The sequence below is a fragment of the Chionomys nivalis genome, chromosome 11 (genome assembly GCF_950005125.1).
Source record: "Chionomys nivalis chromosome 11, mChiNiv1.1, whole genome shotgun sequence".
Lineage (NCBI taxonomy): Eukaryota > Metazoa > Chordata > Mammalia > Rodentia > Cricetidae > Chionomys > Chionomys nivalis.
In genome coordinates this window covers 11,771,329-11,796,506 of record NC_080096.1, presented here as the reverse complement: position 1 = coordinate 11,796,506, position 25,178 = coordinate 11,771,329, and the positions used below count along the sequence as shown (strand labels likewise).

The window sequence follows — 25,178 nt, the reverse complement described above, 5'->3', positions numbered from 1 at the left end:
AGATCAAACTACCTGCTTACGTGTGCTAAGCAAGCACTGTACCAACCAAGCTGCATCCCCAGCCTAGTTTTTTTTTGCAACAGGATCTCGCTATGTAGCCCAGGCTGGACTCAATTATCCCACTTCAGCCTCCTGAGTGCTAGAATTACTGGGCTTGAGGCACCTGGGCTTGGCTTCAAATTTCTGTCTTTGTTTGCAAAGCTAAGAATGTCCTCCTCCCTTTCACTGACTGCTGAGGGTCCCAGGGACTCCTTTGTTCATCTCACTTCAGGGATGTCACTAGTTGAGAAAACACCCCTTTATTGCAAAAAAAAAAAAAAAAAAAAAAAAAAAAAAAAAAACCGAAACTAAAGAAATTGAGAAGTGAGGCTGTGCTCTGGGGTAAACTGGTCAGTGTCACCAGTTTCTCAGACTTCTGCAATGTGAACCAGGCATGGGACATCCCCCATGAGGGCCCCTGAAGAACAGTGGCCCCGGATGGAAGCTGTTGAATCAGGCCTGGCCCATGTGACTGGAAACTTAGCTGTGCTTATCTGGGAAGAGAGCCTTGCCCACAGGCCACCAGAGAGGCTGCACAGTGAGAGCCACTTCCCAACAAGGTGACTGGCAGGTGAGCAGGGACTGCCACATCCTCTGTGGTTTAGAGAAGTGCATTCCCTGTTACCTACCCTAGCAAGGAGAAGGCTAAGCTGCCACCAGCTTGACTTTTTTCCAGACAGTTTGGGATGGAGCTGTGTAGTGTCAAGTGACTTCTCATGGTGTGTGACAGACAACCTACAAAGGCCCATCTGTCCCCACAGCCCCTAAACCTTCAAAGCTTCTAACCCAACTTGAGGATCTCATGAATGTACCTGGGCTCTCAGGAGAGTCTCATAGAGGGAAAATGACTTTTATCCCAGCCTTTGGAAAGACGGGGCAGACAGATCTCTAGCAGTCCAAAGCCAATCAAGGCTACATAGCTAGCTCTTGTCTCCATAAATAAGAAATGTTCACACAGCTAGACAGCAACTGATGCACCAGGTCTTTCTCTGGCCCCAGGCCAGCCACTTTTATCACATGGCCACTCTCTGCAAGGGCATCTGGGCCAGCCAGGTCCAAACCTATACCACCACCCAGGCTACCCAGGCATCCAGATTCCCTGGAAATGTTACCTGCTGGGTATCAGGGGGCTGGGATGAGGGACACACAGGCTCTGCATGATCACACAGCTGGTCCCTACTGGCAGTGTCATCTGCTAATAAAGTCTCACCTGACCTAGTAAAGCCAGTCCCATGCCCCACATGGCCAATAGGAATGCCCCCCAACCTGCTCCACCAGCAGCCTACCCCCAGCTCAGTAAATGATGCCACTGTCCCCCAGCTGTTGAAGCCATACCTCTGGGCATGTCTGAGTCTCACATTTCCACACCCACATATCTGGCCAACATTCCCGCCCACACTGTCATAGCTCCCTGCTGTCCCCACAAAAGCCCCTCCCCCATCATGGCTTTGTACTCTTCTAGCATGTTCTACAGTCACTTGTTTTGCTTGGCTGCCCTCGTGTTGATTTCTAGAAGTCCTCAGTGGACAGGGCCTGTTCCAGCTCCTAGAGCTCTCCTTGGCTCTCCATGAGTTCACAGGGACAGGTGGCTGATGCTGCAGCCCCAGGACTATTCTGGCCCCAACTTTCCCTGGCTTACCCCAGGCCTCTGACACACAACCTCTACCTCTGTAATTCCTGTTCAGAGGTCATTGACCCCAGGACCAGGGGACACTTTAGCTGTGTCTGTCACTCTGGAACAGTGTGGTAAATGCTGTAGACAAGTCTCTCAGGTGTCCCACCTGTGCAGGGATGCATGCAGGTCATACTTCTGGGCTCTTGGGCTGGGCCCTACGATCTCTTTGGCTTTCCAAAGGCCTGCTGTGCATCATCACTGCCAGCCTGTGTGTGGCACCTGTGTGGCCATACCTGGTCATGGGAGTCTAAGTGTGTCTGTCCTGTCCTGTCCTGTCCTGACCTTTCTCCCGGAGGATCAGGCTCTGTCCAAAGGGCTTCAGATAAGTGTTCTCATGCACTACTAACAAGCAAGTATTGCTGCTATTGGTCATTTTACAGGTCAGAAGAAGCGGTCCAAGCCCAGTGAGATGGCTCAGGGGGTAAAGGCACTTGCTTTTCTTCACATGGGTACGGTAGCACAAACATGACCCCCCCCCCAAATGCATACACAAGATGCACATTAATAAATGTGATGTTTTTAAGAAAAGAAAAAGAGACCCAGGGAGGTTAACTGATAAATCCGCTGTCACACAGCCTAGAAGAGGAGGCAAGCTTGAATCTTCATGAGTAAGGCTTAATTAACTATTATGGTGCGCACCTGGGGCTGTGTGTTTGCGGATAACTTCCCCTCAGTCTAGTCTCTTTTTGCTTGTCCGTTTTCCATTCATCTGCTTTGTCTCGGGTCTGTTCCACCTGTGTCTCCCAGCATGCCCCTCTGCCTGCCCACCTGCCTGTCTGTCTTTTTATCTATTCTGTTTCCCAGAATATTGGTTTTCTATTTATCTGTTCGGTCTAGGTACCATCCCACCTGTGTCTCCCAGCTTCCCACGCTGCCTGCCTGCCCATCTGTATGTATGTCGTCTGTCCACCTGACTGTTTTACTGTATGGTTGTTCTATCTAGGGGCTCTGCCTCTGTTGTCTGCCTGCCTGCCTGCGCGTCTCCCAGCCTGTCTTATTTCTGTTTGTTATATCTAGGGGCTGTCGGTCCCACCTGTGTCTCCCAGCGCCTCCTTCTCCATCCCCCGTTTGCCTGCGTGTCTACATGCCTATCTTTCAGCCTGTCCGTTTCTGTCCATTTATTGTGTCTAAAGACTGCGTCCTCTACCTTTCCCACCTCTCTCCGCCCCGCCATCCCCGCTCCCCATCCCCCTACACCCGCCTCCACCCACGCTGTTCCCAACATCCGGACCTCAGGCTAGCTCCCGGCCGAGGCCAGACTGGGAACTACAAGTCCCGGCAGCCTGCGCGGCTGCGGTGGACGTGGGCGCCATAGGGGGGCGGGGCTTGACGGCTGCAGGCTGACTGCGGTACAGTTCGAGCCTTCGTCGCGTCGTGCAGGTGGTGCCCAGCTCGGCCCTTCTGCAACCCGCCGCAGCGGGCGCCCCCGACAGTGCCCCGGGGCCTCGCACGCCGAGCCCAGGCCGCGGGCCGTAGCGGCCGGCGATGAGCGCGAGGAGCCGAAATGAGCGCAGGTGAGCGGCGGCCCGGCCCTCCATTCGGGTCTCGTCCCCAGGCCCCCAGAGAGCCAGATTGAGGATGCCGCTGCGCACACCCTGGGTCAGAGGGTCTTTAGGACCTGGGGGCCTGCCCTCCCCACCCCCTTTGAATGCATTCGACCCTGAGTGACAGGTCCAGGTGAGGGACGCGATGCACCGCCCTGGGGCCTTTGAGCAGTCACTCATGTGTGCTGCATGAACAGCATTAGGGAAGCAAGCTTTCTGCAGGGCCTGGATGGGAGACCTAAGGCACAGAGGCATTCCTGACCCCTCAACCTCAGGCTCCCAGAGAAAGCTTGTCAGTGGCCAAGTCCAAGGACCACACCCTGCATGGTCCCCACGCCAGGCTGAGTGAGAAGGCTGGAACCAAAATCCCACCTGACGCAGTTAAGGCTTCCAGACCCCTGCTACCCGCTAGGTGCTAGCTATCGTGCCCAGCCCCCAGTCTCTGTCTTTCCCAGCACTGGCCCAGTGCACAGCCCCCATCCTACAGGGAGGGAGGGAGAAGAATGGGGGGGGGTGGCGGCGAGCGGGCAGCTTGTGATAAGAACGCCTGCCCATCATGCACCAGTGTCTGCATCTAAGCAGAGTCTCTCTAGATTCCAGACGCTAGCCAAAGACCTCCCAGGTGCACACCCTCCCAGCCAGATGGAGGCTAGGAGCTCCTAGCCATGGGGGAGTCACCAGAAGTAGATGCTGGTGCCCTGGGTCACTGGCAGATTCGCAGCAGGAAGCTGAGTCTTCCGCAGGAAATAAGAGGTTCCCAGATGGCTTTGACTCTGGCCCCTCTGCCCTACAGTACGGGTGTGGGTGGGTGTTGGTGTGACTTTGTATATGCTGGCTGGTTGGCTGGCTGTCGGTCTCTCTTGGGCTGCCTAAACTTGGGCTTTGTGGTTTGGTGCTGGGTATCAAACCCAGGCTTGTGCTCTACTCTTGAACTAAATTGCAATCTTTGGGTCTTATTTTATTTTTTTATCCTTCAGAGATTTATTTTTAAAAATTTTAATAGTGTGGGAGAGTAGTGGTTACAGAAGGTTGTGAGCACACTATACTCTTAACTGCTGAGCCACCTCTACAGCCCCTTTTTTGAGATTGGGGTCTCATGTAGCCCAGACTGGCCTTAGAGGAGAAACTTAGTCAAGGGTGACCTTGAACTCCTGATCCTTCTGCCTCCACCTGTCTCTTCAGTGCTGGGATTACAATCATGGGCTACTAAATGTAGCTCTTGTTTTAAATATTTTATAAATTTTATTATTATTCTGTGTATATGTTCACCCACATGTGCTACCGTCCTTGTGCCCGGCTAGGGGACTTTTCCGCCATGGATTCCAGGCCGTCAGGCTGCCTTTACCTGCTGAACCTTCGCCACCACTGCCCCTCCCCCATTTTAAATGAGACTCCTAATCTATGCTTTTCCTGCCGCTGCTGGCAGTGAGGGTGAATTAAAGGCCCTGTTCGTCACAGCCAGTCATTCCTGCATCCTCACTTGAGACCATGTGATTCTAAGCCTGAATCTCAACAGCTCTGTTCCTCGGTTTCCCCATCTTTGAGGGGAGCATTTCAACAGTCCCTCCCCACAGAGGGCTGAGGTGAACTGCGATGTTGCCACTGCTGCCAGGAGGCCCTCGGGCTGCCTTGGCTGATGAGGCAGCTGCAGAAGGACAGTTTAGAGAACACACAGCCTGCGCAAGCCAGCTTGAGGCTGCCTGACTGGTGAGCTCTGGGACACCTTACAGGTGAGCTGTGCCTGAGCCTGGCCAAGTGCTTTGAAGCTGTCCTGTGTTCCTGCCAGACAGTGCACTGGGCGTGGCCCTTTCGGGCACTCTGGGGCTTTCCTCAGATGTGACTTCCTCCTTTGGCAAGTTGCTTTCCCTTCTTCCCGAGCATCCTTGTGAAATGGTGTGTGTGTGTGTGTGTGTGTGTGATCGACACTAGAAAGGAACCTTCCAGATTAGATCCTGGGGACCAATGGTAAGGGCTCTCTCTAAGGAAGAGGCTGGTGTGGGGGCGGGGTGGGAGGGTGGGGGAGGGCGCTAGGGGACTGACATCTCCCTGCTCTGTAGTGCATGGGCGGGAGTCCATCCATCCATTCAGTCAGTCTCTTTGACTGCTGGCCGCAGCAGTGTCTGCGTAGTTCGGAAACCAGTGAGAGAGGGTGATGGTGGGGACGGAGGAAGACAGGCCCATTTCTTCTCCTGACAAGCCCTTGGCAGAGGGCATGTGGGAGGCCCTGCACTTCCATTTGTGAACTGCATCAGAGGCCATCCCTCAGCACTCGGTGGGTGGATTCCGGTCAAATGATCCTCTCAGTGTTGGCTCTGTGACTTCTTTATCAGTCTGAGCCCCGTGCAGCTGGGGCCCCAAGGGCCTCAAGTCGCAGGAAGGAGCTGACATTCCCGGGTCAGGTTTCTGGCTTGGTGATGGGGGTCAGAGGAGACCACACCCTCGTGGGAAGCTTCCCACCTACACCAGCCTCCTGGTCTCCTCGCTCTCCCTCTGTGACCAGCTGCACAGTGCGTCGCTGCACAGGCTATCACTTAGAGACTGGAAATGGAAGCCCAGAGAGGCTGGGGCACCTGCTTTATGAGTCACAGCTTGACAGAGTGCAGTTGATAATAGAGACGGTAAATATGGCTTTTGGGCAGCGTGCCTCCATACACCTGTTTCCCGGCCGTCACATAGAGATGAAAGTTGTGCCTGTTTGATGGTGTGTGGGAGAATAAGCAGGTGATTGTACCCTTCATAGGCCCCGTAGCCACTGTGGCCGAGGACCTGAGAGCCTCCTGCTGACCCTCCTGTCCTGAGTTCAGGTCCCCTCCGTGAGAGCCAGGCTGCTCCTCGGGGCCAAGGGACAGAAATGATGTCCTTCTTGCCTGGCTCCACCCTTATGCCAGGGTCTGTCTGTCCGTCCCAGAGGTCAGTCCCTTGCTGGAGCACACCGCATCGTCATCCATTGGTTTTCTGTGGAAGGTGGGAGAGGGCCCACTGGTGTAGCCGTTTTCTGGGTCCTCAGGTTAAAGAGGACTTAGGTGGCACAGCACACATTGGTTCCTGGCTGTTCCTTGTTGGTGTGAAAGCCCAGGACTCAGGCCTCCTGACCCATCCGGCGTTTGTGCCCTGTCCCCATTCCTACGGTCCTGAGTGGGTATCCATCCAGGAGGATCAAGACCAGCTCTGGCACACGGGAAATGAACTCTTCCTTCAGCTCTGGTTGCCTCACCAAGATCTGTCTTTGTATGAGACCAATACATCCATTGTTTAATTGTAAAAACAATTCCGCTCTGAAGCCAGCCTGCCTGGGCATGCCTCCTGACGCTCCCAGGTTCTTGCTGTGTGATCTTGGGTGAGTTACTTCACCTCTCCCTTTCCTTTAAAATGGAGAAAGGAGGCCAGGAAGATGGCTCAGTAGGTAAATGCTTGCTCTGTAGGCTTGAGGTTCAGAGTTTGGATCCCCGCACCACCGTAAAAGCTGGACACAGTGGCACACAGCTGGAGATGCCCTCTGGCCAGCTGGCCTAGACTAATTGAAGAGCTCTAGGTTCATCTCAGGGAGAGACCCTGTCTCAGATGAAGTCAGAGGAAGAATAATGGAGTAAGATTCCCAGTGTCAACTTCTCGAGTGTGTGTGTGTGTGCGTGTGAGAGAGAAAGAGTACAGCTGAGGATGTATGTGCACACACAACACACCTACACACAAATAATGAAAATTAGAATGGAGCTACACCTGCCAGAATTATTATATGATAGCCATGGGGAAATGGCTGGGAGCAGAGGCCCACACGTGATTAGCCACCAAGCCTCAAGCACAGAACGCCTGCCGCCTGCCTCTGAACCACAAACCCAGCCTGATGGGTCAGAATTTTTTGTATTGTTTGGTTTGGTTTGGTTTGGGTTTTTTCGAGACAGGATTTCTCTATGTAGCATTGGAGTTTGCCCTGGAACTCATTCTGTAAACCTGCCTGCCTGGCCTTGAACTACTCACAGAGATCCTTCTGCCTCTGCCTCCCTAGTGCTGGGATTAAAGGCGTGCGCCACCACCGCCCAGCCAGGTCAGGATTCTTTAAAGGTCTGGGAGCCTACAGGGACCAAACTGCCAAGAGACTATGGATGGTGTGTCTACAGTTGTTAGGAGAGGAAAAGATGAACTGGTTTGGGTAGAAACATCTAGAAAGACTCCTGCCTTGCTGGGACCACAGCCCCGTAGGTAGGGAGGTAGACGGGAATGAGGCTTCACCCCAGCAGCCTGGTGCCAGTCCCTGTTCCTGACACAATCAGTGTAGACTTGATTCTATAGGGGCTCTGGACTCTAGGCCTGAGCAGGGCACAGGAATGAATGAGAACCCAGTCCCTGCCCACAGGTGGCAGTGCGGAAGGGAATGTGGGTGAAATGTCATGCCCGACCGAGCAGCAGCAGGACACAGGCGTGCAGGGTAACTACGTGCCTCTCTCCAGCTCTGACTGGGCACACGAGGGAGCTAGACACTCTTAAGAACCAACGGGCCAGCCGGGCAATGGTGGCACACGCCTTTAATCCCAGCACTCAAGAGGCAGAGGCAGGCAGATCCCTGTGAGTTCGAGGCCAGCCTGGTCTACAAGAGCTAGTTCCAGGCCAGGCTCCAAAACTGCAGAGAAACCCTGTCTCGAAAAAACAAAAACAAAAAAACAATGCACCATTTGGTTCACAGGGTATAGAGGTACAAAGTGACCAGAAGGAAGGAAGTCCTGGGGGTGTGGCCTGGTGCTGGAGTGGCTCACCTAGCCCTGGGAGGGCCAGGTTCCATTGCCAGCACTGAAAACCAGGAAAAGCAAAGAGCCCTCACTTTTGTTACTTTTCTCCTTCCTGTCCACAGACAGCAGCCCGCTCGTGGGCAGCACGCCCCCCAGCTATGGGACCCTGATGACAGGGACATCAATCGATCCCCTCAGCTCCTCAGTTTCATCCGTGGTAGGTAGCAGTGGTGGAGGAGGGTACTCCAGTCTCCCCCTGGAGCCCTGGCTTCTGTTCTACCCCCCGCCTGCCCCCTGCTTCATCGGCCCTGTCGCCCCCATCCACAGAGGCTCAGCGGCTACTGTGGCAGTCTATGGAGGGCCATCGGCTATCACGCCGCGGTCTGGATGCTGGCCGGGATCCCTTGGCTGGTATTCCGCTGGAAGCCCTTGTGGGGCGTGCGCCTGCGCCTGAGGCCATGCAGCCTGGCCCACGCCGAAACACTCGTTATAGAAATAAGAGACAAAGAGGTGAGCGGGACCAAGAAAGGATAGCGCGATGCTGGGGTGCTCGGCCCTTGGTGCTGCGGGGTGGTGGGGGTGGGGAGCAAGCCTTTATCTTCCTGTTTGCACCTCTGCACCCCGATGTGGGCAGTGGACAGAAGCAACCCTGGTGTGGTTCACTGGGTTCCCTTATGATCCTGTAGCTTTTTTTTCCCCTTTAGAAAATAACTTTGATAGTTTCCATAATCAACCCCACAAAAACAAGACCTTACCTAGAGCTGGAGAAGGCTCTAACTGGGAGCTTTAGTCAGCGTTTCTCCTTCTGTGAAAAACACCATGATCTAAAAGCAACATGGGGAGGACAAGGTTTATCTTCCTTTCTCTTCACATCACAGTCCACTATCAAAGGAAGCCAGGTCAGAGACTCAGAGAAGGAACCTGGAGCCAGCCCTGGAGGAACCCCGCTTGCTGGCTCCCCCCCCCCCCCCCCCGGCTTGATCAGCTCAGTCTGCTCTCTAATACCGTCAAGGAGCTTCCCCCATTGGGCTGGGCCCTCCCATGCAGTCATCAAGCCAGTCTCATGGGGGCATTTTTTCCCAATGAAGGTGCCCCCTCCTCAAATGACTCTAGCTCATGTCAAGTCGACAGAAAACTAACTGGAATAGTGGATAAGGGCAATTCCTGTCCAAGCAGGAGGACCTGAGTTCAAATCTCTAGCCCTCATGTAAAAAGCTGGGTATGGGGGCCCAAGTGATTTTTTTACCTTCATGTCAGGGGTGAGGGAGCAAAGACAGCAAGATCTCTGGGGCTTGCTGACCTCCAGGGCCCAGGAGTGACCCTGTCTCAAGGAAGTGAGACAGAAAGCAGCAGAGCAAGGTACCTGATAGCCTACTCTGGTATATGTGAGCACACAGGTGCACTGCCACGCACGTGTATCTACACCACGCTCAGATGCAGAAAGACCATTGGATATGATGTGCTGTCTGTCTAAATGGAGAGCCCTGTGTCTTTGGCCTTCTACAAGGACTGCCCCGAAAGGGTCGGGGTGGGCTTTCTCAAGGCTGAAGTCACATCTCTGTGTTCCAGGGTAGCTCCAGGCAGCTCTTCACAGTCCAGGTGCAGACCGAGGCTGTTGGCGAGGGCAGGTGAGAATGCAGGGGTCCCACCCATCCCTTCCTGGGGAGGGGAGGTTTGGGCAACCCTTGGAGCTGCAGAGTAACTCCCAACCCTCCCCAGCCTGGAGCTGCCCCGACAGGCCCAGGCAGAAGATGGCCGAAGTCAGACAGCTGTGGGAGTGGTACCCGAGGACACAGGGGAGGACACCACCCAGCTCCACGGGCAGAAAGAGGCAGTAAGTGGCCAGCTGAGCTTGACCTGGCCTTGCCCTTCTCTGGGCATCTGGGTCACACCGTGTGGGAGGACTGGGCTCAGGGTTCTCTGTGTCCCTCTGGCTCTCTGGTCCCAAAGGTCTGGGATGCTATCAGACTCCCAAGTTCTCTCTCCCGTGATGCTGTCCCTGTACTCTCCCCACCTGCCTGTGGCTGCTCCTTGATGCTGGACTGCCTCCCACTGGCCTCTCCTCTCCCACCCAGAAACAGGTACTGCGTTATTACCTTCTCCAAGGCCAGCGTTACGTCTGGATAGAGACCCAGCAAGCCTTCTGCCAAGTCAGGTAGAGGCCCCAGGGCATGATGGGGCTGGTCTAGCCCAGGCTACTCTTGTCTGCCCTGAAACCTTGGGCAGTTCACTAAGCCCGTCTCAGCTGGGAACTGCTTCCTGTAAATGGGGGGGTGAGGGTACGTGTCATCTCTTAGGGTCATTTTGGAGGGTCCACACCCCAGGCTCTGACTCCCATGGTGTGCTGAGGTTGAACCCTTAGAAGTGAGCTCCAGATAAGGGTGAGGGAGGCACTGATCTAGAAGGTGACCTTGGACATCCCTGGGGAAGTGACAGTGGAGGGTACCAGACCTTGTTACCACCAGGAACACCAGGGATACCCTTGAGCAGTGTGGAGCACACACCTCGGGGGTGATGGACAGGACCCTTCAGCTCCCAGCTGGGAAGGGTGTGAACTGCTCCTGGGCAGGTGGAGTCAGCCGCACTTGGGTCTTTTTGCCCCGTACACCCTGTGCTCACACAGCCAGGACAATCCTTGAGTAAACTCAGGTGTTTGCAGGGGAAAACAGGCTCGACCAGCCTTTTTTGTAAGGTAGTGACAGGAACAGAACTCACTGGCATGTTCAGCATTAATGTCTCAGCCACCCACAGCCCGAGGAGGTGGCTGTGTCTACTGTCCCCACTTTGCAGATGAGGAAACAGCACAGAAAGATTAAGTGGCTTGCCTGAGGGTATTCTTGATGTCAATAATGGTCTTGTCACTGACCGTAGAATGCCCATCCCCATTGCTAGTCTTCCTCAGGGAAGTGGTTTGTGGCCCAGTCACAGGACTTCAAGGGTAAGCTGAGCTCTCCTCAGGGTTTAGGGTGACTGACAGGCCCTGACAGCCCTGGAGCCCCAACTTCTCAGCCTACAGAGGACGAGGTCCAGAGCTCAGGCCCTGTCACCTACACAGTGTCCCCTCCCCACCCTCACTAGCCTACTGGATCATGGCCGCACCTGTGACGACATTCACCATTCCCGCTCCGGCCTCAGCCTCCAGGACCAAGCTGTGAGGTGTGTGCTGCCCTCGCCCTGGGGCCCCACCTGTTCCCCTTTCCCACACTGCTGTCGTCCAATTGGACCTTCTCGGGACCTTGGCTTCCTCTGTGGAAAGTGGGGTCGTCGACACCCTGGGACAGCTCGGTGGCTTCTCTTCTTACAGGAAGACTATTTACGGCCCCAATGTGATCGGTATTCCCGTCAAGTCCTACCTGCAGCTGCTGGTGGATGAGGTAAAGGGTCTGGGGTCCATTTGTCCTTATCCAAGAAGGGGTCCGTGACAGGTGGTCCCAGACTCTAGTCTGCTCAGTCTGAGAGCCCAGGTTGAGGCTCGGGAGGGTCGATGCAGAGTGAGGCCTGCGGAGGGCCATAGCCGAGCCACAGAGTCGAGCACAGACTCAGGCCAGGAGGCCAGCGTTAGAGCTGGTCCTGCCCCAGGGCCCAGTTCCTGTCTGTCGTCTTGCTTTTTGTCAGCCCTGTGAATAAGGATAAAGACTATATAGTATGTCCTCCCAGAAGGAACCCCGGCCTCAGGGCAGGGCACGGACGTGGTCACACATAGCCGAAAGGACCACCTCTACTTGGAAGTCATGTCCTAGCCTTCTACAAGCTGCAGCCTGATGCTCATGCGCTGTGTGGCTTTAGGCCACTGACTTAACCCTCAGCGTCTGTCTCTGCTTCTGGTGGTGGCTCCACCTTGTGGATTGTCCTCGCCCTTATATGCCACTTAGAAAGCCTAGCAGGGGTCTGACATGTCTGGGGACAAATGCCCGTGTCCTCCTCGCTGCAGCTTGGGGAATGTCACATAGGAGCTGGGAGTGGGGCTCAGCCGGGGACTGGCTTAGCGCTGCTTGGGGCAGCCACCCGGCTGTCTGTAGGCTGTCCAGGGATGCAGTGTTTGTGTCTCTCTGCCCTCCAGGCACTGAACCCCTACTACGGATTCCAAGCCTTCAGCATCGCGCTTTGGCTGGCCGACCACTACTACTGGTATGCCCTCTGCATCTTCCTCATCTCGGCCATCTCCATCTGCCTGGCTCTGTACAAAACCAGAAAGGTGAGAGTGAGCGGCCCGGCAGGACCGAGCAGGGTAAACCCAAGGGGCTGCCATGCACTTGACTCTTCCCATCCCTCTGTCCTACAGCAAAGTGTGACTCTGAGGGACATGGTCAGGCTGTCTGTGCGGGTGCAGGTGTGCCGGCCTGGAGGAGGTGAGGAGCAGGTAGGAGGGAGGCTGGGCCTAGGGGGCAGCAGGGCAACTGACTCTTACTCAACCCCGTCTCCCCACAGAGGAGGAGTGGGTGGACTCCAGCGAGCTGGTGCCCGGAGACTGCCTGGTGCTGCCCCAGGAAGGCGGGGTGATGCCATGCGATGTCGCTCTGGTGGCTGGCGAGTGTGTGGTCAACGAGAGCTCCTTGACTGGTGAGTCCAGCTTCTCCAGGCCCAGAGCCCTTCCCTCCCATCCAGCCCTCCTTGTCTCACCAGCCTTAGATGAATATCTCTTTTTCTTTCAAGTAACAGTCCTGGCTTCAGCCCTTGCTAACCATGTGCCTTTACACACCCAGTGCCTCAGTTTCCCTACCTGACAAATGTGGTTGTCAGTCACTTTGGGATAGGGTGTGCGTAAACTCTCTGTATCAGCATCTACTAGATGGCTGAGACTCTAAACCCTGTAGGAGGGTGTGGCACATGAGCCAGGGTCCCTGCTTGTGCCCCGTGTCTCTTCCGCACGCTCACACCACCACCGCAGTACCTTCAGCTGTGTACATGGGCTCGTGATCCTGTTTAGTTGCTTTTTTTTCATTTTTCGAGACGGGATTTCTCTATAGCTTTGGAGCCTGTCCTGAACTAGCTCTTATAGACAAGGCTGGCCTCGAACTCACAGAGATCCGCCTGCCTCTGCCTCCTGAGTGCTGGGATTAAAGGCGTGTGCCACCACCACCCAGTGATTCTGTTCAGTTTTATTCCATGTGTCCTGGGTGGTGTTCACATGTGTGTAGCCCTCCGCACGCTGCCTAGGAAGGATGATTCAAGTGGATGGTGAGTGATCTGCCCTGAGATGCCAACCAGTGAAGATGGCACTGCCAAGAGCAGCTTTACCTGTGTTTCTCTCAGTATCTATGAGATTCATGCAAGAGCCTGTTACAGGGGTTCACACTGTGATCCCAGCACTCAAGAAGTTGAGGCAGGAGGATGACTAGGTCCAGACCAGCCTAAGTTAAAAGTATGAAAGTGGATGATTGTTTCCAAGAAAAGCTCTGGCCTAAGGTTGCCTGTCGTTCCTGTTTTTGTTGGTGGTTTATGGTGCCAACTGTTGAGTTCAGGACCTTACTTTGCCCTGTATCTTAATCTTAGTTACTTTTGGTTTTTGGTTTTGTTTCGTTCTATTTTTTTTTGTTTTGTTTTGGCTTAGTTTTTGCTTTTTGAGATGGGGTTTCTTTGTGTGGCATTGGCTATCCTAGAACTCTCTCTGTAGACCAGGCTGGTCTCGAACTTAGAGATCTACCTGCCTCTGCCTCCCGAGTGTTGGGATTTAGGGCTTCTGCTCCTTCACCTTACTCTTTTAGCTATGTCTCTAGCATTATGACAAAACACCATGACCAAGCCAATAGAACCTTGCCGAAGGAAGAAGTGTGCAATTGAACATATGGTTCCAGAGGGTCGGAGTCTATCAGAGTCTGTGGAGATGGAACAAAGGCATGGCGGCAGGAACACGAGTGCTTTTTGTTTTGTTTTTACAAAGATTTATTTATTATGTGTGCAGTGTTCTGCCTGCATGCATGCACACCAGAAGAGGGCACCAGATCTCATTACAGATGGGAGGGGGAGAGAGAGAGAAATAGAGAACACATGCACTGGCTGGCAATGGCTGGAGGCTTTTGAAGCCTCAAAGCCTACCTCCAGTGACACACCTCCTCCAACAAGGCCACACCCCCTAAACATGAGCCAATGGAGGCCATTCTCATTCAAAACACCACCACAGGTTCGGCTGTAGTCTACCCCTGAGCTACACTCCCTCTCCTCTATTATACTTTGTTTTTAAGTCAGAGCGTCACCAACTTGCCCAGGCTGGCTTTGAATTCACTCTATAGTCCCAGCAGGCTTAAAACTTGTAATCCTCTGAAAAGCTAGTATTACAGCACTGCACCCCCAGGTCCAGCTTTGGGCTTTATCTGTATAATAAACTAATGAAAGCAAACACAGTTGTAATCCCAGCACCCGGGGTACAGAAGCAGGGTCACCCCAAGTTAGAGTCCAGCCAGAGCTACACAGTGAGACTCCATCTCAAAACAATGACAACAACTACAAAATCCTCAACAAACTAACAAAAAAGCAAAAGGTGCCCCGCCTTTAATTCCAGCACTGGGGAGGCAGAGGCAGGCAGATCTCTGTGAGTTTGAGTCCAGCCCAACGAGTTCTAGGACAGCTCAGGCTACACAGAGAAACCCTGTCTCAAAATAAAACAAAGAGCAGAAGGACTAGGCATGGTGGCACACACCAGTGACCCCAGCACTTGGGAAGTTGAAGTAGGGGAGAACAGGAGTTTAAAGTCATTGACTACATAGTAAGTTTGAGGCTAGCCTGGGCTACATGAGAACCCGTATTTTAAAAAAAGTCTGGCCCTCCATGGACTATCCCACACCTGCCTCATCTTAGGGACACGGTGAGCCTGGGCGGCTCTCGAGTTTCCCTAGAAAGATGCCTGCTGTAGATACCGATAATCCTGTCCTCACAGGAGCTCAACAATGGAGTCTCCTTTGCCAGGCAGCCTTCCCAGAGCTTTGTAGAGGTGACAGACACCCCCATGCAAATATCCTTAGTAGTTGTATGTGAACTGGGTGTGACGGTGCTTACCTTTAATGCCAGCGCTCAGGAAACAGAGGCAGGTGGATCTCCCTGAGTTCGAGGCCAGCCTGGTCTATGTGGGGAGACCTTGTCTCAAATCAAACAACACAAAAAGTAAGGTGACCAGCTGTGGCGGCTCACCCAGTAATTCCCAGGACTCATAAAAGCTGAGTCAGGAAGATCACAAGTTTGAGGCCAGCCTCATTATAATAGCAAGATCTCTCTAAAATCCACAAAAATAATATGTGGTAAACTAACTCCACACAGTCTTCCCAAACCCTGGCCCAACTCTCCAAAGCAGCCTCCCGATAACTGACTGTTTTCCCTTGGGATCGCCTCATGCCTCTCAGTCCCAAGTCCTCCTATCTGGCCTGCTTCCCTCTTGTTCCCCACCCAGTTACAGAGTTAAGTGTGGCTTCTGAGAAGTTGCAGGCAGCTCTTCACGCTGTCAGCTATCCATGGGAGGGAGTACCCCAAGGGCCCCTAATGGACCTCACACCATGTCCCCCCCAGGGGAAAGCATACCAGTGCTGAAGACAGCCCTGCCAGAGGGGCCCAAGCCCTACTGCCCAGAGACCCATCGGCGGCACACACTCTTCTGTGGGACCCTCATTCTGCAGGCCCGGGCCTACCTGGGACCCCGTGTCCTAGCAGTGGTGACCCGGACAGGTACATATCTGGAGGTGGGGAGGAGTGCTGAGCCCAGCACACAGAGGAGCAGTGACACAGGACAGGACAGGACCTGGAGCCCTGGGCCCCACCACCACCTCTGCCACTGTGATTCTGACTAGCCCACCCAGTTGGGCCTTTTGTCCCATCTTTGTCTTTAATTCTTAATTTTCACGTGTGGGTGTTTTGCTGTATGTTTGTACATATGCATGCCTGGTACCTGCAGAGGCCAGAAGAGGGCATTGGACTCCCTGGAACTGAAGTTACAGATGGTTGTGAGCTGCCATGTGGGTGCTAGGAAATGAACTTGGGTCCTTTGGAAGATCAGCAAGTGCTCTTAACCACTGAGCCATCTCTCCAGCCCTCAGTCCTTAACAGAATTTAGGGCAGACTATAAGCAAGCTTTGCAGTGTCTGTAGGAGACAGCAGGGGTCCTCCCGTGGGAGGGGAAGGGACTTGGTCCTCTCAGCACTGCTGGAATGAAACCACCCACATGTCCACTAATGCCACTTTTAAAATCCCTATGCGGCCCCAGTGGCCTGATGGCTCTCTTTTAATCCCAGCACTGGAATGGCAAAGGCAGGTGGATCTCTGTGAGTTTGAGGCCAACCTGGTCTGCTGAGCAATTTCCAGGCCAGCAGGGGCTAAATGATGAAACCCTGCCTAAAATAAACTCTTGTGGAGGCTGCGCACTTAAAATCCCGGCCAGTGGGGAGGTGGAGGCTGAAGAATCACAAGTTGGGGTCTAGCCTGCGCAATTTAGTGAGACCCTCAGTCAGAATAAAAGTAAAGAGGGCTGCAGGAAAATAAAAAGGTGCACAGAGCACTGGCCTCGTGGATGAGGGTTCAGTTCCCAGAACCACAGGAAGAAGATAATAATTAAACAAAAAACTGTGGGGGTTGGGCAAGCCTTGTGAGTTGTCATCTGTGACCCCGATCCAGATGATGGCTGGCCCTGTGACTGTCATCACCCCAGGGTGCAGGTGGTGTGTGAGGGGTGGGAGGAGCTTGCCCTGACCCCTCTCCCTCCCTTGACTTCCTACCCCCAGGGTTCTGCACAGCCAAAGGGGGCCTGGTGAGCTCCATCCTCCACCCGAGGCCCATCAGCTTCAAGTTCTACAAACACAGCATGAAGTTTGTGGCCGCGCTCTCTGTCCTGGGTGAGTGGGCTGCATACTCCACTCTGCTGACAGCCTCAGCCTGGGACTGGAATCCCGCTTACCCCTTGCTGTCTCCCCAGCTCTGCTTGGCACGGTCTACAGCATCTTCATACTCTACCGCAACCGGGTAAGCCAGGGGCCGGGTGGAGCTGTCCGCATGCAAGGCCCAGCCAGCCGGGCTCTGTGTTCACAGTGCCTCCTGCCAGGTGCCCGTGAACGAGATCGTGATCCGCGCTCTGGACTTGGTGACGGTGGTAGTACCACCTGCCCTGCCAGCCGCCATGACCGTGTGCACACTCTATGCCCAGAGTCGGCTGCGCACACAGGGCATCTTCTGCATCCACCCGCTACGCATCAACTTGGGGGGCAAGCTGCGGCTCGTGTGCTTTGACAAGGTGGGGGCCTGGCTGGCAAGATCTGGGGAACTGGACTCCAGCAGACAGTCTGGTGAACCTAAACCTGATTCACACATGGGAGCATTTAGGGACCTCCCTCCACAACCATCTCATTCCTGACAGATCAAATGCCTGAAATCATAATTTTTTAATTGTTTAAGAACCATTTTGGCCCTGCTGTGCTGGGCAGGTACACAGCCCTGGAGGTCAGTAGGGACCAGCACAGAGGCACTGTTGTGTGTGTTGTGTCCTCAGCAAGTGAGTCCACCGGCAGCACGCGGTGTACAGTGGGTATCAGGGGAGCCCAGAGCCACCATAATGGGGCATGACCGGTTTCTCCCTCTGAGCACTCCCGTGGCGAGGGTGGGCAGATAGGATGGGAGGAACAAGCGCATGGACACTGAGCAGTGGTGATCACAGGAAAGGACCGGGGGGGTGGGGGCAGTGGGTGTTGACCCACCAGGGCCATGACCTGAGGGGAGGGACAATGGTCAGACTCCATAGGGGTATAGAGCAGGGGCACAGGGTCTGGTTCCTGTGGGACTCGCCCGGCTGGGGTGTGGGGACCAGCTCAGCAAGTCCTGACTCACCTGAGCACTCGGCACTGTCCCCCTGCAGACAGGCACCCTCACGGAGGACGGCTTGGACGTAATGGGGGTGGTGCCCCTAAAGGGACAGATGTTGCTACCACTGGTCCCAGAGCCCCGCCACCTGCCCCTGGGGCCCCTTCTCCGAGCACTGGCCACCTGCCATGCCCTCAGCCAGCTACGTGACACCCCAGTGGGCGACCCTATGGATCTCAAGATGGTGGAGTCTACAGGCTGGGTGAGGAGGCCAAGCAGGCCAGGCCCCTGCCGCAGGATAGTGGGGCCTGAGGAATGCTATCTCAAACTCCCTAGTGGTTTCTGTCACACATGCGTCACTATCGGGCCTGGGAGAACCTTGTGTGCTTGCTATGTCCCGGCTCCCCCCTGTGTCCACCTTTTCTTGTTCACTATCGCCTTAGCATAAACTTGAAACCTGCTTCACGGAGATTTTACTAACTCCCAAGATCTCCCAGCAGCGCACCGGTGGGACAGCCAGAGTGTGGAGTGGAGCCTGCACAGCTCCAAAGGCCATGTTAACTTTTCCCCATCCAGTCATGAAGTACACCCTCAGTCTAGTCCTGCCGCCCTGCCCCTCTTCAAGGCCCTGGTTCCCAACCTCCTCTGTTTGCTCCCAACCAGGTCCTGGAGGAGGGTCCGGCTGCAGGCTCAGCACCTGGGACCCAGGTCTTGGCAGTAATGAGACCCCCACCCAGGGGACCCCAGCAACAGAGAACGGTAAGCTGCAGGGTGAGGTGAGTGAGGCTTGGGGCCTCAGGAGTGAGCCCTACAGCCAGCCCCTCAGCTCTTCCCCCGCCCACAGGAAGAGCCGCCGGAGCCAATCAGCATCCTCTGCCGCTTCCCCTTCTCGTCTGCCCTGCAGCGTATGGACGTGGTAGTGGCCTGGCCAGGGGCCGCCCAGCCTGAGGCCTATGTCAAAGGCTCCCCAGAGCTTGTGGCCAGCCTCTGCAGCCCTGAGACAGGTGAAAGGGGGCAGGCCCAGCGTCCACTGTGGGGGTGGGTTCCAGCCTTTGATGGCCCCCCTGTGCCCTGATAACACTCGCTATCCCCACAGTACCCGGCGACTTTACCCAGGTGCTGCAGAGCTACACAGCTGCCGGCTACCGAGTTGTGGCCCTGGCTGGCAAGCCACTGCCCATTGCACCCAGCCTTGAGGCCGCTCAGCAGCTGACAAGGTGAACCCATCCCTGGGCTGTGTGGAGGGAGGTGCTAAGCCCAGACAAGTGCCCCATCTAGACACTGGGAGGGGCATTGATTCTGCCTGGCCTCTGACGCAGGGCCGCTAACCCTGTAGGGACACTGTGGAGCAGGAGCTGAGCCTCCTGGGGCTGCTGGTCATGCGGAACCTGCTGAAGCCACAGACGACCCCAGTTATACAGACGCTGAGGAAGACAGGCATCCGTACCATTATGGTGACAGGTATTATGGTCTAGGGGACCTGTCCTGGGCCAAAAAAAAAAAGGTTTCCCAGCATCCCCTGCTGCAGCATCTTTTTTTTTTTTTTTTTTTTTTTTTTTGGTTTTTTTTCAAGACAGGGTTTCTCTGTGGTTTTGGAGCCCGTCCTGGAACTAGCTCTTGTAGACCAGGCTGGTCTCGAACTCACAGAGATCCGCCTGCCTCTGCCTCCCGAGTGCTGGGATTAAAGGCGTGCGCCACCACCGCCCGGCTGCAGCATCTTTTCATAGTTTCCATCACATGTCATTGTCAGCCATGTTTGACAGATAAGGACAAATGAGTTCCTAAAAGCCAGGTGGGGTGTCAACCTGGGTTATAGCCCAGCCTGTCACCTGTTGGATCACCAGGAGGTCACCACTCTGGGTGTCAGGCTAGAAGGCTGTGACAACCTCACAAAGCAAGTAGATTCCCATTGGAGTAACAGGGTCTTGGACGGCGGTCTGTCTGTCTCACACACCCCAGTCATGCAGTAGCTCCTCTGGCTGACACTGAAGGAGCTGGTCTGGGGACGTGGCCAGATTGCCCAGCCCAGCCATGGTCAACAGGTCCACCCGTAAGGATCAGGATGACAAGGCCTCTGGGCAGTTTGACTCTGACCCTGCCTCACGCTCCTAGGGGACAACCTGCAGACAGCAGTCACTGTGGCCCGAGGCTGTGGCATGGTGGGCACCCAGGAGCACCTGATTATCATCCATGCCACCCACCCTGAGCAGGGCCAGCCTGCCTCCCTTGAGTTCCTGCCACCTGAGTTCTCTGCAGTCATGAACGGGGCTAAGGTGAGGCAGACTACCAACCCTGGCTGCACCGTACCCAGCGAGCCCATTCCATGTCACCTGACTGGGCCCAGCTTTCTGAGGAGGGAAAGCCTAACTGAGTTTCCTGATCCCTAGGACCCCGTCCAGGCCACAGGCTATCCCGTGGAGCTGGAACCCCAGTCTCGTCACTTGGCCCTCAGTGGGCCCACTTTTGCTGTCCTTCAGAAGCACTTCCCCAAGCTGCTGCCCAAGGTAGAACTGCCCAGGGAGGGGCTCTGTGCTGTCCGCCTCTGCATGCCAGGCGATGCTTCAGTCCTTCCCTCTCGCACCCCAGGTCCTGGTGCAGGCCACCGTCTTTGCACGCATGGCCCCGGAGCAGAAGACAGAGCTCGTGTGTGAGCTGCAGAAGCTTCAGTGAGTACCATGTGGTGGTGTGCCAAAGGGCCAGCGGGTGCGAGCACGTCCATCTGTCCTGCATTAGCAACCCTTCACCTTCCAGAAGCACCCAGGAGCCGGGCATGCTGGCATTTGCTGTAATCCCAGCACTTGGAAAGCAGAGGCAGGAGGATTGCTACTAGTTCAAGGCCAGTGTGGAATATGTAGGGAGACTGTCTCAAGCAAGTAAAAATACCAGGGCTGATGTAGTTTAGTGAGTTCCAGGCCAGCCAGGGTACCCCGCAAGGCCCTGTCTCAATAATAAACAACAAATAAGCTGGGCGGTGGTGGCGCACGCCTTTAGTCCCAGCACTCGGGAGGCAGAGGCAGGTGGATCTCTGTGAGTTCGAGACCAGCCTGGTCTACAAGAGCTAGTTCCAGGACAGGCTCCAAAACCACAGAGAAACCCTGTCTTGAAAAACCAAAAAAAATAAACAAATAGCACCTAGAGTGGTAGAGTGCCCACCTGGCATTTAAGAGACACTGGGGTCGGGGCTGGAGAGATGGCTCAGTGGTTAAGAGCACTGGCTGTTCTTCCAGAGGTCCTGAGTTCAATTCCCAGCAACCACATGGTGGCTCACAACCATCTGTAATGAGATCTGGTGCCCTCTTCTGGCCTGCAGATGCACATGCAGACAGAACACTGTATACATAATAAATGAATAAATAAAAAAAAAAAGAGAGACACTGGGGTCTATACCAAGCATGGTAAAAAACAGAGGTACCCAAGCAGACTCCTCTGTCATGCCAAAAATAATTACGTCTGTTTACCAAACACCAGTTGGTTACTAGGGTGGACTCCCTGGGGCGTGGAGTAGTTCCACCAGCTCGATCTGCTCACCTCTTTCTGTCAGGTACTGTGTGGGCATGTGCGGGGACGGAGCCAATGACTGTGGGGCCCTGAAGGCAGCTGATGTGGGCATCTCGTTATCCCAAGCAGAGGCTTCAGTGGTCTCTCCCTTCACCTCCAGCATGGCCAGTATCGAGTGTGTGCCCACTGTCATCAGGTAAGGCAGGCAAGGCTGTGGATGAAGGTGAGGCAGGGCCTGCCAGCAGCCTGAGCCTCCATGTCTGTCTTTGCCTCCTAGGGAGGGACGCTGTTCTCTGGATACTTCGTTCAGCGTCTTCAAGTACATGGCCCTGTACAGCCTGACCCAGTTCATCTCAGTCCTGATTCTCTACACAGTGAGCGTCAGCAGAGCCCTAGACCCCAGGCCTGCACTCCACCCGTGTCAGGGAGAAGTCAGGGCGGTGTGGCTGTCTTTGCCTGCCATGGCTTAGGCAGTGTAGCTCATGCAGTTGAAAACCACTGGTCTATGCTAATATCTGTCTCTAAGCCCTGAAGCTCTCAGTCTGCAGGGGAGAATAAGGCAGAGCCTAGGCAGGAGTGACACAGAGCCAAAACCCGCCCCTCCCCTGCTCAGAACATGCCCTGTATGCTCCTGCTGACTACAGAGGCGCAATGGGCCAGATCCAGCTCACCTGAGTTTCTCTGGAGCAGAGACAGTGTGGCCCCACAGGGCAGCCCCTCTGCTCCACCAGGCTGGGGTTTTGCTGTATGTAAAAATTCCACAGAACTTTAGACCCCAATGTCTAAAGGGGGCAGGATTGTCAGACTGGGCCGTAGATCGTTGGGAGCATCTTGGCCTGAGGTCCACCAGTGTCAGCTAAGGATGCAGATCAGACGGTGGGCAAGAAGGACGGGACACCCTGGGGCTCGTCCTCAGCGTCTCTGCCCTTTTACCTGCCACAGGTCAACACCAACCTGGGAGACCTACAGTTCTTGGCCATCGACCTTGTCATCACCACTACGATTGCTGTGCTCATGAGCCGCACAGGCCCTGCCCTGACATTAGTGCGAGCACGGCCACCGGGGGCGCTGCTGAGCGTGCCTGTCCTTGGCAGTTTGCTGTTGCAGGTGGCCTTGGTGGCCGGCATCCAGCTGGGGGGCTACTTTTTGGTCGTAACCCAGCCTTGGTAAGGAGCAGAATCCCTTGCAGCAGCGCAGCCCCTGCCTCTGACACCCCTCCCGCTTAACCTAACCCCACCACCCTGGTCCCTAGGTTCGTGCCTCTGAACAGAACAGTGCCCGCACCTGAAAACCTGCCCAACTACGAGAACACAGTGGTCTTCTCTTTATCTAGCTTCCAGTACCTCATCCTGGCTGCAGCCGTGTCAAAGGGGGCACCCTTCCGCCAGCCGCTCTACACCAACGGTGCTGCCGCGTGGTGGGGTGGGGGTGTTGGGTTGAGGGGTGGCAGCTGGAATGCAGAAGGGACCCTGAGTAGAGTGTGCATTTGTGTGTGATTGTGTGTGTGTGTGCGTGCATGCGTCCCAGGGCGCAGCGCCATTGCTGACAGACTCCCCCACCCCCAGTGCCCTTCCTGGTGGCCCTGGCGCTCTTGGGCTCTGTCCTGGTGGGCCTCATCCTGGTCCCCGGCCTCCTGCAGGGGCCACTAGGACTGAGGAACATTGCGGACAGCTCCTTCAAGTTGCTGCTGCTGGGCCTGGTCGCCTTCAACTTTGTGGGAGCCTTCATGCTAGAGGTAGGGCCCACACGGATGGATGCTAGAGAGGGATGTGGAGGACCCAGGTCCAGCTGTCCCTCCACACCATTCCCTTGCCCTCTGCAGAGCGTGCTGGACCAGTGCCTCCCGGCCTGCCTACGGTGGTTCCGGCCTAAACAGGCCTCCAAGAAGCAGTTCAAGCGGCTAGAACGGGAACTTGCTGAACAGCCCTGGCCCACACTGCCCATCAGCTCTGTGAGGTAGTGAAGGCCTGGAGGGCATGCTGGACACTGGATCCCCCTGCCCCTGAGCTGTAACTGGACCCGTCATCACCTCCCACAGCTCCCAAGTTAGCTGTTGTCACATTCCTGCCCAGACACTGCCTGGGGAAGTGTTCATTGTTGCCCCTACTTTAGACCAAGCTGTGTAGAGATAGCAGTCACCAACTCCAGCTAGAGGCTGCTGTCAGTGTAGCAAATAAAGTAATTTTCCTGCCTTGGTCTTCGATCTGGGCACTGTGGTATGTCCCACTGTCCAAGTCCCATGCTCACCGTTCTGGTCACACTGGACACCTGAGTGTCCGTCTCACCTGACAGTCGGCTTCGTGTTGCATACAGACAGCTTAGCCTCTTATTCGTGCCATCTTGTGCCCCACAATTGCAGGGTCCAACCCCATTTTATAGATGGTGATGGATAAACTGAGGCTTGGGTCACAGTAGTGGTCACAACTGGGCCTGACTTCAGGTTCACTATTTCTCACCCTCCTCCCCCTGCAGAAGAGAGGAGCCACACGCTTGCCTCAAGTTGAGGCCTGTCTTCTCTGCCTGCCACTCCCACATCCTCAGATGTGTTTGTGATCTGGTTCCTTAGATAAAGCCAGGCTCTAAGCCCAGGTCTCCCAGCCAGAACCACAAGCCCTGTCCCCTGGGAAGGGCGGATGCATCTGACCTCACCCCACCAATGGGCTGCCGGCCAGGTTGCTCTGCTCTGGAGATGCAAGTTGGCTTGACTCATGGGCAGGAAGACAGGAAAGAAGGGCTGGTTTCCTCTTCCTAAGCCTCCTCCAGCCATGTTACTGGGAACCTGGTGCCATCCTCAGGCTGCACACAGCTCATGGAGTGTTGGGTCAGGCAGCGGTGAGAAGGTTGTCAGGCATATACTGGCACCTGGATGTGGCTGGACGGAGGGCTGTGACAGTGGACAGAGCCAGTGTTTTGGTGTTCTGTGGCTGTGAAGAGACACCGTGACCATGGCAAATTGGGGCTGGCTTACAGGTTCAGAGATGTAGTCCATTATCGTGGCCGGAAGCAGGCAGGCAGACATGGTGCTGGAGAAGGAGCTGAGAGTTGAGTATCTGGATTGATGGCAGGCAGCAGGAAGAGCACCTCTGGGCCTGGTTTGAGCTTTGGAAACCTCAAAGCCCATGCTCAGTGACTCCAACAAGGTGACACTTCCTTATACTGTCACTCCCTTTGTGCCTGTGGGGACCATTTTCATTCGAACCACCGCAGTCAGGATGGCAAAGTTGGATAGTTTACTGATGTTCCATGGATCTACTGGGCAGGCAAATGCCAGGCCTAAGGGCCAAGCAGAGGAAGGGTGAAGCCAGCCTAACCCGCATCCTCAGGGCCAGGGGAAGAGAGGAGCAGTCACAGATCCTGGCCAGAACTTTGGAGTAGCTTGTCTGTGGGGCCTCTGTTTCCCCTTTTGTCAAGTATAGCGGCAGCATTTCTGCCAGAGGGGTTCCCTTCCTACCGAAGTGGGATTAAGCCTGACAGTAAGGGACAGCTGGCCGACCACAGGGTTCCCTGGTTCGTGGGTGACAAAAATCCCTGCTACCCTGCAATAGACACACAGAGCAAGGCCATGCAGTTCACTCAGACCAGGTTAGACCAGGTACAAGAAATACACAGCACAGACTTAGTCCCACGGGAGTTGAACTTGAACTCCCAAGGTAAGAATTAGTGCCAGAAAAATGTCTCAGTGGTTGGGATCACTGGCTCTCTTCCAGATAGGACCTAGTTTCAATTCCCAGCACCCATATAGTGGCTCACCACTGTCTGTAACTCCAGTTCCAGGGAATCTGGAGTCCTCACATAGACATACATGCAGATAAAACACCAATGGACATAAAATTTTAAAAAAATCTTCAAAAAAAAAATTACTGTCGGAAATGGGACACTAAAAGCAGAGAGAGACTAAGGGAAGAATGTTGGGGCTCCCCTGAACAGAAG

General features: G+C 54.9%; 1 protein-coding gene across 3 annotated transcripts; it reads left to right on the top strand.

Moving 5' to 3' along the window:
* The first annotated feature begins 3,031 nt into the window (after positions 1–3,031).
* Atp13a2 (ATPase cation transporting 13A2) lies at positions 3,032–23,444 on the top strand. Of its 3 annotated transcripts, none has more exons than XM_057783800.1 (29): positions 3,032–3,228; positions 8,102–8,196; positions 8,307–8,489; positions 9,549–9,607; positions 9,699–9,813; positions 10,055–10,134; positions 11,058–11,135; positions 11,284–11,353; positions 12,040–12,174; positions 12,262–12,328; positions 12,408–12,539; positions 15,477–15,632; positions 16,682–16,792; positions 16,873–16,919; positions 16,999–17,187; positions 17,806–18,012; positions 18,414–18,509; positions 18,595–18,754; positions 18,847–18,967; positions 19,087–19,211; positions 19,863–20,023; positions 20,138–20,254; positions 20,337–20,416; positions 21,292–21,444; positions 21,526–21,622; positions 22,191–22,414; positions 22,501–22,652; positions 22,888–22,983; positions 23,071–23,444. In XM_057783800.1, exons 1-29 carry the CDS (start codon positions 3,219–3,221, stop codon positions 23,118–23,120), a joined length of 3,366 nt encoding a protein of 1,121 aa, XP_057639783.1. In that variant the 5' UTR covers positions 3,032–3,218; the 3' UTR covers positions 23,121–23,444. The 3 variants fall into 3 exon arrangements, with proteins under 3 accessions (XP_057639783.1, XP_057639781.1, XP_057639782.1); XM_057783798.1 differs by having other exon boundaries at positions 22,814–22,983; XM_057783799.1 differs by lacking the exon at positions 15,477–15,632 and having other exon boundaries at positions 22,814–22,983.
* Positions 23,445–25,178: the final 1,734 nt, after the last annotated feature.

Bases quoted from the DNA above. Each gene is read 5' to 3' on its own strand.
- Atp13a2 (XM_057783798.1), top strand. The intron at 20,024-20,137 runs GTGAGGCAGACT...CCTGATCCCTAG, and splicing joins CAGTCATGAACGGGGCTAAG to GACCCCGTCCAGGCCACAGG. The intron at 20,417-21,291 runs GTGAGTACCATG...TCTTTCTGTCAG, and splicing joins TGTGAGCTGCAGAAGCTTCA to GTACTGTGTGGGCATGTGCG.